This window comes from Mus pahari, chromosome 14 (assembly GCF_900095145.1).
Source record: "Mus pahari chromosome 14, PAHARI_EIJ_v1.1, whole genome shotgun sequence".
Taxonomy (NCBI): domain Eukaryota; kingdom Metazoa; phylum Chordata; class Mammalia; order Rodentia; family Muridae; genus Mus; species Mus pahari.
In genome coordinates, this window is record NC_034603.1 from 82,565,672 (window position 1) to 82,575,671 (window position 10,000).

General features: G+C 49.5%; 1 protein-coding gene across 2 annotated transcripts in view; it reads left to right on the top strand.

Moving 5' to 3' along the window:
- The first annotated feature begins 3,590 nt into the window (after positions 1–3,590).
- Positions 3,591–10,000, top strand: part of Mrpl58 (mitochondrial ribosomal protein L58) — an 8,633-nt gene continuing 2,223 nt past the window's right edge. The window contains exons 1-5 of one of the 2 annotated variants that reach the window (XM_021213510.2): positions 3,591–3,795; positions 6,356–6,392; positions 9,052–9,111; positions 9,628–9,710; positions 9,800–9,969. In XM_021213510.2, coding sequence (XP_021069169.1) covers positions 3,610–3,795; positions 6,356–6,392; positions 9,052–9,111; positions 9,628–9,710; positions 9,800–9,969 — 536 coding nt within the window. In that variant the 5' untranslated portion in view covers positions 3,591–3,609. The remainder of the gene's footprint in view (positions 3,796–6,355; positions 6,393–9,051; positions 9,112–9,627; positions 9,711–9,799; positions 9,970–10,000) is intronic. The other variant, XM_021213511.2, reaches the window with a different exon arrangement.

Genomic DNA, 10,000 nt, shown 5'->3' on the forward strand with positions numbered 1-10,000 from the left:
CACACACACACACACACACACACACACAGTGTATCAGAAGTATTTCAACTAAGGCCCTATACCCCCACACCTCACTGGACATCCCTTATGCCCACAACGTGGAGAGTTTAATGGGTCTTCTGACTTAGGACACTCACAAGTAAAATCCTGTGTCTCCCTTCAGATGGCAGTCATCTGCAAAATCACAAGTTGTGGAACAGGGCTGGGTCTACAAACCCCTCTGCTTGCAGGACTTGCCTGTTGACTCTTAATCCTTTCTTTTTCCTTATTTTGCATGAATGGCCTCTTCCTGAAACACCATCTCGGGCCATACAGCCTTTGGGGGACCAATGAGAGGAAGAGGGTCACTGTTCTCTACCTTCAGTGCCAGCCTTCTCAGTGTTATTGTTTAACATGAGGTCTTATGTAACCTTGGGGGACATGAAACTCACTGTGTGATGCAAGCGGGCCGGGCCTCAAACTCAGAGTGGTCCTCCTGCCTCAGCCTCCCATTACAGGCATGCTGCACCACACCCCCACTGAGTGCTCACCTCTCCTGCTTTTTCTCCCAGTATCCTTTCTTCCCCAATACTGAATGGCTCCTGGCAGCAGCCAGCGAGAAGAGCAGGGCAGCTGCTCTCCTCCACGCCCCAGGGCAACTTCTCTCTCTTTCTCTCTCTCTGTCTCTGTCTCTGTCTCTGTCTCTGTCTCTGTCTCTCTCTCTCTCTCTCTCTCTCTCTTTCTCCTCTACTCCCACCTCTTGCAGAATCCAGGCCGCCAGATGGTCTGAACAGGCTGTGTTTACTTGGAGCCCTGGAAATGTACAGCTTCGTTTTCCTACGACTGTGGGTCAGGCACAGGCTGTAGTCCACCTCGGAGCAGAGCTGCCATGGGACCGCTCTGATTTGATTATTCATGATCCACAACCAGAGTGGATGCCTGGGCTTGCTCCCCTGAGCAGCATATTCCAGTCACTATGGAAACCTCTCGGCTCCCTCGGAGGTTCTGGGACTAAGTCAGTCAGGGAAGGACCCAGGAGACTCCTTCCAACCCGCAGCCCCAAAGGAAGATGTCAGTTGCCAATCCTTGGAGTTCACAGAGTGCCTGGGGGCTGGTTTATCTCTCCAATAATGTGGAGACTGTAAAGGCTTGCTTCCATGACAGTTTCCTGTTTCAATAAGCCAGTGTCCCTGGGGAATACTTCAATTGTCCCAGGAGGTGTATGTTTGTAGGTGATGATACTGTCTCAAAAAGAAAAAAAAAAAAGCTCTTCATTACAAGTTAATCACAAGCATTACTAACAATTACTAACATTTATTGACATCTATTTTCATTTATGCACAACCTCAACCAAGGAACTTAGCCATAGATTAGTCACCTTCAAACATTGCTTGTCTTACTTGTAGCCTTAGCATTCGAATTTATTGTCTTAACACCACTATGAAACAGCCTGCAGTCTTCTGAATTCTGTACCTACTTCTCCAGTTTAAAAAAAAAANGGCTGTCCTGGAACTCACTTTGTAGACCAGGCTGGCCTCGAACTCAGAAATCCGCCTGCCTCTGCCTCCCAAGTGCTGGGATTAAAAGCATGCACCACCACGCCCTGCTTAAAATTTTTTTAATCATTTATTTATTTTATGTATATGAGTACACCAATTCAGACACACCAGAAGAGGGCATCAGACCCCATTGCAGATGGTTGTGCGCTACCATGTGGTTGCTGGGAATTGAACTCAGCACCTCTGGAAGAGTAGTCAGTGCTCTTTAACCACTGAGCCATCTCTCCAGTCCCCTCCGGTATGTTTTTAGTGGCTAGAAGAATCCACTATGCTGCTCCTTAAAGCTTGAGGAGGGAAGATGCCTGAATTTAGAACCACTTCCAGTGATCTGCCTCCTGTTCCTGGCTGGGTATAAGCAAAGCCATTCATCACAACTCTCACATGGGTGGGAGTGGCTTATAAGGCTGTTTTGTGGATAAAAACAAAAAGCCCGAAGTTGATTCAACTTACAAAAATGAACTGCTGCTGAGCATGGTGGCACTTGCCTTTGATCCCAGCAGTCAGGAGGTAGAGCAAGTGCATCTCTAAGCGTTCAAGGCCAGCCTGGTTTACAGAGCAAGTTCCAGAACAGTCAAGGTTACACAGAAATACTGTTATGAAAAAAAAAAAAAAAAAAAGAAAGAAAAACCAAACCAAAGAACAACCAAAAAGTGAACTACCATGGAATTCACTTGATCCACACTCGTGGTATGTCTGTGACGTGACACGCTCTGCATGTTTGGGATACAGCAGAGAGCTTGCATTCTAGCTTAGAGACAGGCAATATGTTAGAACACAAGACTGGGCCTTGAAGTAGTGGTACTCATTTGAACACCTGTGAGGTGGAGGCAGGAGGCTCAGGAGTTCAAGGCTAGCCTGAGATAAATAGGTTGCAACCCTGTCTCAAAGCACAAGCAAAAGACAAACCTGGTTGGGAAAGCTTCTAATCCCAATGCTCTGGAACGAGAGGCAGGCAACCTGCTGTATAGAGTGAGCTCCAGGCCAGCTTGGGCTACATAATGAAACCTGCCTAAATAAATACCACAAAACCAACCAGTAAGCTCAAAATCACATACACAAAGATCGGTTGATTGTCTATTTGTCTGTCTGTCTATCCACTCATCTGTCTAAAGCAAGTTGGGAATGTGGCTTACACACCGAGAAAGGGGTAGGAGAGGGCAGGAAAAGTCCGAGTTTAGCAGGTACGACCTTCCTGCTGCATCTAGTTAGGTTGCTCAAGGGTCCAGGGGAGGAGAGCAGACTCAAAAAAGAGAAAAGGGTGTTTCTGGGATGCGGGATCCAGTGTTTATGTATTTATGCGTTTATATATTTGTTCACACACACACACCACACTTTGTAGTACAGGCTAGCCTAGGTCCACCTATCTCTGCCTCCCAAGTGCAAGGATTAAGCCATGCGCCACCATGCCTGACCATGTATGTATGTACTTATTATTATTATATTTATTTTTAGTTTTTCGAGACAGCACTTGCTGTCCTGGAACTCACTCTGTAAGAAATCCGCCTGCCTCTGCCTCCCGAGTGCTGGGATTAAAGGCGTGCGCCACCACGCCCGGCTGTATGTTTTTTGTTGTTGTTGTTTTGTTTTGTTTTTGGTTTTGTTGGTTTTTCAAGACAGGGTTTCCTCTGTGTAGCCCTGGCTGTCCTGGAACTCACTCTGTAGACCAGGCTGGCTCTGAACTCAGAAATTCACCTGCCTCTGCCTCCCCAGTGCTGGGATTAAAGGCGTGTGCCACTACGCCAGGGGCTCACTATGTGAGTCAGGCTCGCATCTGCCTTAGCCTTGAGAGCAGTGCTGGGACTGCAGGTAAGCACGGCTCAGCCAGACCTATACAGGAATCTTTTTAAGAAAAATCTCCCGTAGGTGGTCTCTATCTGCGGGTCAACCTCTACCAGATGTCAGCAGGGTGCCCACCACTTCCACCACCACCACCACCATCACCACCACCACCATCATGGCCAAGGTGGCCAACCCGGAGCTCGAGAAACCGGGCGGAACCCAAGTCCCAGCTCAGCGAAGGCTGGCGGACCGCGGGAAGAGTGCGCACCGGAAGCGGTCCTGGGAGGTGAACATGGCGACCGCCTGGGGCCTACGCTGGGGCCTGAGCCGAACTGGGACGTTGTTGCTCGCGCCGCCCGCGCGCTGTGCTCGCCGGCCTCTGCACAGACAGGTAGACGGCAGCACGTTCCAGAGCATCTACAGCCTGGACAAGCTGTACCCCGAGTCCAAGGGCGTGGATACCGCCTGGAAGGTCCCGGTGAGCCGAGAAAGGCGGGACGGAAAGGGCGGTTCCTCCCGCTGCTAGGTGACGCGAGGAAGCCGGGCGGCTTGGAAGGTTTTGGTTGCCCCGGGAGGAACTGATCGTCCTAGCAACCGGGGCGGGGGTGCGGGATGTGCTGGGACTGTAGCGTGTGATTGCCACCCTCGTGGCTCCGCTAGTGCAGGCCCTGGGAGAGAGCCGCCACCTTCGCGTCTTTCTAGATCGTTAGTTTTTCCACGTTTGCTTCCCGGTCCTCGGGCTCACATTCTATGGGAAGTTGTGCATTATGGACCTTGAAAGTAGACAGTAAAACCCGAGATCCGCAAGTTGGGACGTTACCTAGTCTTTTGCCCCTAGTAACGTTGGGAATCCTGAGACAGGGCTGGTTTGGTCCCTAAGGGGCCATGTTTAGCCTGCTTCGTGTAGTGGCACCGCGTGGGGCCGGAACAGGGAAGAGCATCTATTGAGCTGCACCTGTAGGATTGAAAGAGCATCAGGTATTTTCATCCATCCGCTCGCATCTCATTCAGCAGACTTCTTTGGAGAGCATGCTGTTAGCACAGTGCTAATTTGGGGCAGAGAGCAGTAAAACAGAAATCCTAAGGCGGTGAAGCTCAGATACTGGAGGGCGACAGACAAAAATAAATGAATAAACCCAAGTAACACTAAATAAGATACTGCAGAGATGGTAGGACTCAGAAGGAGAAGGCGAAACTAGAGATACAGTTTGCAGGTTTGTTGTTTGTTTGGTCAGAGGAGTTCATGTAACGTAGGCTAGCCTCGAACTTGCTCCGTAGCTGTGGGTGGCTGTGATCTCCTGATCCTTCCACCTTCATCTCCCAAGTGTAAAGATTATTGGCATGTGTCACTGTGCTGTTTGTTGTGAGAAAGGGTCTTTAAAAGCCCTGGATGTTCTCTGATTTGCAGTGACCCTCCTGCCTCTCAAGTACTGAGATTACAGGCAGATACCAGTGAACCTGGCTTAGTGTGCAAGTTTTAAGTAGAGTGATCGGGGAAAGCCTGGAAGAAGTGGGGCACAGTGGCCTGCATCTGTAACCCCAGCACTTGAGACAGAGGCCGGAAAATCGGTTCATGGCCAGCCTGGATTATATGAGACCTTGTCACATACAAAGACCTGAGAGAAGGAAGACATGAGAATACTGGGGAGATGAGTGTCCCAAGCAGAGCGGGTACAACCTTCAGAATAGTAGCATGCTGGACAGTGTGGCAGTCGGCTGAAGGGACGCTAGAGAGGAGAAAAGTGGGTGGGGCCAGAGATAGAATGATACAGTCTTGTTTTACAGGATTGACGGTTACACAGTGATACAGACATTGCCTGGAGAATGGCAATAGCTGGAAGGTGAGTTAGGAGATCGCGGTAATAGGTTAGGCCGCAGTAACATAGGCAAGACAGGATGAGCAGGCTGGAAGCAGTAGGACTCTTGACGATGAGTAGATCCTAGGCATCTTTTGAAGAAAGGGAAGTAAAGTGAGAACAAGCAGGGTCTATGGGACTGTAGCCGAGCAAAGAGGTTTCCTGGAGCCCAAAAGTAGGGAGTCGCCAGTATTAATGGCATTTCCATCAGCTTAGAAGGATGAAATATTCTGGGGGTGGGGGGAGAAGAAAGTTTCCAGTGGCACGTCAGGGTTTCAGCCATCACAGGGTGCCGATAAAGGGATATTCAGAAGAGGGATGAAGCGGTAAGAGGAAACCTGAGGAGGGCGACTTAGCAAAGAGGTGTCATCTTCAGAGAGAGCGGCATGAGCAGAGTGAGGTCTAGAGATCAAGTGATGACGGCATGGAGAGGTGCAGGTGGACACACCTGGGCTTGGAGGCCAGAGGAGCCCCTGGGGTGGTACTTGTTGCACTTTGTGGTCCTGAGGACTTAGAGTTGGAGGGCACTGCTGCTGAATGAAGTGCTCGGTGAGGAGGAGACCTGACATGAGGAGCTCAGTCTGACACCAGCCCCCCAGGCAGGTGAACCGGAAGCTGTTCAAGGCAGACTGCCTCTGCTGCCAGCTTCCTGTGGGCACCAGGAGGAACAGGGCAGCATAGGATTGTTGTGCCAGGTTGGCAGAGAGTATTGGTGTTTAGTGTCCCCTATGTATGTGTTCTCTGTCTTGTCTCATCCATCCCTTTCTCCATGAGACACCCAGCAATAGCTTAAGGCAGGGCAGGGACAGCTGGAGGCCTGAGCTGTATCTTCCTAGAGGAGTGCTTCAGAGGTAGCGTCTGCGTCGGGACAGGTTTGACAGGAAGATTTGGAGGCCTGAAACCTAATGCATAGCTTCTTAAAAGTGTGTGTGAGTGTGTGTATAAGTGTGTGAGTGTGTGTATACGTGTGTGAGTGTATGAACGGGTTGAGTTGGCGCTTCCTTTCTACCGTGTTGATCCCAGGGAACCCACAGCAGGACTCAGGCCGTCAGATTTGACTTTTAGGAAGTACTTTTACCCACTGAGCCATCTCTTTAGCCCAAAATATATAACATTTGACTTGTAGCTTTATATTATTCAAGTGACTTCATTCTTTGACAGTGTGTGTATATCACATTACAGGAGCATGCAAAACAGGCCAGCAGTGACATCCCCCTAGGTAAGTAATTTTATTGAAAATTAGGCGAGGTGTCTAAATCACTGTGAGAGAGACCCTGGGTCAGTCCCAAGCACCACACACATAGAGCCATTTACCAGATTTTTTTATGTGTTCCTTCTAGGTCTCTCCAGACCTATGAAAGGCAGAGACCAGCTGTGAGTGCAGAATGAGAGTCTTTGCAGCACAGCTTAGATAGCAAATAAACAGTGGTGTGACCACGCATGCACACTGCTCTGCTCACCACAGAGCGCAAATAAACAGTGGTGTGGCCACACATGTGCACTGCACTGCTTACCGCCATATGATGTGCTTGATGTGGGACTGTCTCCGTGATCTAACGCTTGAGAGATGTGGGAAGAAGGAAGGTGCAGAAGAGTGGATGGGCCACCCTGTGTGCCCCTCATGCTACCGAATCTGTATCCCTCTATCTCCATAGTCCTGTCGGGATCTGATATGTAGTCAAAAAGGCACACAAAACCTGCATGTAGGGCGGGATGTGGTTGAACAGTGAGATCTAAAAAAACAAACCATCCTTAGAGTGAGGTCTTCAGAGAACAAAAGAAAGACTTAGGTGCCTATGTGTCAACACTGACTTGCCGAACACTTGGGAGGTGTGAGCAGGAGAAAAGCTGTTAAGTTTGAGGCCATGTTCTGTGATGAGTTCCGTGCCAGCTGAACTTTGGCTTGAAATCCTATCTAAAAAGGAAAAAAAGAAAAGAAAAGAAAGAACAGGAAACGGGCAGCCAGGGGACAGAGGTCAGAGGCTCCCCCACTGAATAATTTTAGAATTCTCTGTCAAAGCTTGGTGTGGTGGTACATGCCTATAATTCCATCACTTGAAAGATGGAAGTTCAAGACCAGCTTGAGCTATATGAGACACTGTCTTAGGACAAACAAACGACAAATTCTGTCCTTGCCAGACAGAGGCGGGATTTCATAGATGTGGCCTCGAGAGCATTGAGCTCCTCCATCAGCTTGGGTTCTTCTTGAGACATGTTCTCACTATGTAACCCAGGCTAGCTCATAAAGTCCTCCTACCTCAGTTGACCATCTTGCCCAGCATTGATCTCTTTAAAGTCAAAAGGTATATCATATGGCTCTTCTGGGCTGCTAAACAGAGGATAGGCAGAGATGTGTTTCTCCATGGTCCTTGTTTATGGGACTTCAACACAGGCATAGGACACCCAGTGGCCACAGAGCCAAGGTACTGTTGCATGGAAGCAGACCTGTACCCTGCAGCTGCCTGTGGGGTGCCAGTGCAGAGAAAGTCAGGGACCATTCCGTCCGGTCTCTGGGAAAGCAGGCATTCTGCTCAGTGAACAGCAGTTGCCGCTCCTGGCCGCCTGAGCTTGCTGGAGGATTACACGGTATTCTATTTCAGCAGACTCAGCTGCAGCCAACATGACCCACGTGTTAACTGCAAGCTTGCTAGGCTCCATAGTGCAGCCATTCCCCTGTAGTACCAGGTACCTGTATTATCTAGTCAGAACAAGAACTAACTAGCTTTTCCAAAGAAGGGGGATCTGGGAGGTGGTCTCAAGATGCTGCTTCCTGGCATCGAGGTGCCACTGCAACACCCAGACTACCGTGGCTCGCCAGGTGGTCTTCTCACAGTTCCTGCTTCTGTGTCTTCCCTACCCAGGCACTCGCAAGGCCTGTGCATGAGCTATAGGAACGGGAGGAAGGAACTTCATCTTTCAGCTTTAAAACAAACAAGACAGGCAGTGATGGCACAGGCCTTTAGTCCCAGCACTTGCGGGGGTCAGAGACTGGTGGATCTCTGAGTTCAAGGCCAGCCTGGTCTACAAAGTGAGCTCCAGGACAGCCAGGACTACATAGAAAAATCCTATCTCAAAAACCCAAACAAAGGAACAGGAAAGATGGCTCGTCAATTAAGAGCAGCAACTGTTCATCTGGAGAGCTTGAATTCAATTCCCAGCAACCACATGGTGGCTCACAATCATCTGTAATGAGATCTGACGCCCTCTTCTGGTGTGTCTCAAGACAGTGACAGTGAAGACTGTTATACAAAACAAACAAGCAAGCAACAAGCTGTGAATATATAGTTAGTGGCCACACTGACTGCATTCAGGCTGAGAGCTCCCTCACTGAAGGCCCATCCAACAAATAATTTCAACCCAGACCATGAGCTGGGCCCCGAGAACCCCGAGAACACACAGCCAGAAACAATACCGCTAGCCCCACAGTCTAAGCTAATGTGACTAGTGTAAGTCAGCCTCCACAGTTCCCGCCCTCAGCTCCAAGTGGCAGCTCTGCAAGGCCTGTGCCTTCCTCCACCTCCACTTGTCCTCCAGCTTCTAGCCCATCGAATTCCATATCCACCATGCATTGAACCGTGTAAAACTAAGACTGTCCATAAGCTTGAGCCCCTGAAAGTCTTCACTTTCAAACAAACAGACAACAGAGCAGAAGGATTTGTTAGAATGTGCTAGACTTGGGTCCTAATTGTACTTTTCCCACTGGGAGGCCTAGGGACAGTCAGTTGTCCTGATTTTAGTTTTGACATCTGTGAATACTGTCCAGCTTTACTGATCTGGTGTGTGTGTGTGTGTGTGTGTGTGTGTAAGTCACACTGACTAAGCAGCCTACACATTCGGCTATGGGGGAATCCTCGCATGTGTATTCTCTCATTTCACAGATCGGTTAAGCATATCTTACTGTCGGAGCAGCGGTCCTGGGGGGCAGAACGTGAACAAAGGTACTAGCACCTTGTCCACTTTAAGGAACTCAGCAACTCTGCTTGTGTCCACATTCCTGTAGAATAAAGGGGTTTTTCTGCTCAGCCTGCACACCTCCAGCTTATAATAATCCTTTCTATTCTTCTGAATGTGCCCGATTGTCTGCCTCTCAGCTGCGGATTGCTAAGACTGGGATCGGCTTTTGAGGGTAAACAAAGAGAATTCACAGCATGAGAGGGCAGCCTGCTCAGTCCATGGAGAACAGGTTCCTTTTTGCTCGTGAGAAACCCATCCCCCTGCTGTTTTCAGAGTCCAGTGAAACTGTCATGAGGAGCCTGGGCAATTCGCATACTAGAAGTATTTGCAAACTAGAATCTTTATACTGAAGAACCTCATCAGCTTTTCGGGCCTTTCCATGGCCAGTTTTGACAAGGCTAGAATAGAAAGTTCCTGCTTGGGTGGTTGGCTGTCCTGAGGCCTGGACACCGGGGCTTCTGAGAGTCTCAGGATTGCTGTTCCTCCCTCCCCATCCACAGTGAATTCCAAGGCTGAAGTAAGGTTTCACTTGGCCAGTGCAGACTGGATTGAGGAGCCCGTGCGCCAGAAGATTGCCCTCACGGTACCTACCCCCTTTCTGTCCCTGTGGATTCCTGGGGTGGGTAGAGGCTTGTGGGCCTTTCAGGCATTCCTCATTTTCCTCCTTGGCAGCATAAAAATAAGATCAACAAGGCAGGAGAGCTGGTACTTACCTCAGAGAGCAGCCGATATCAGTTCCGCAATCTGGCAGAATGCCTACAGAAAATTCGAGACATGATTGCCAAGGCCAGCCAGGTACCCAAGGAGCCATCCAAAGAAGATGCTCAGCTTCAGAGACTCAGGTAAAGAAACACCATGGTGGCAAGCAGGTTC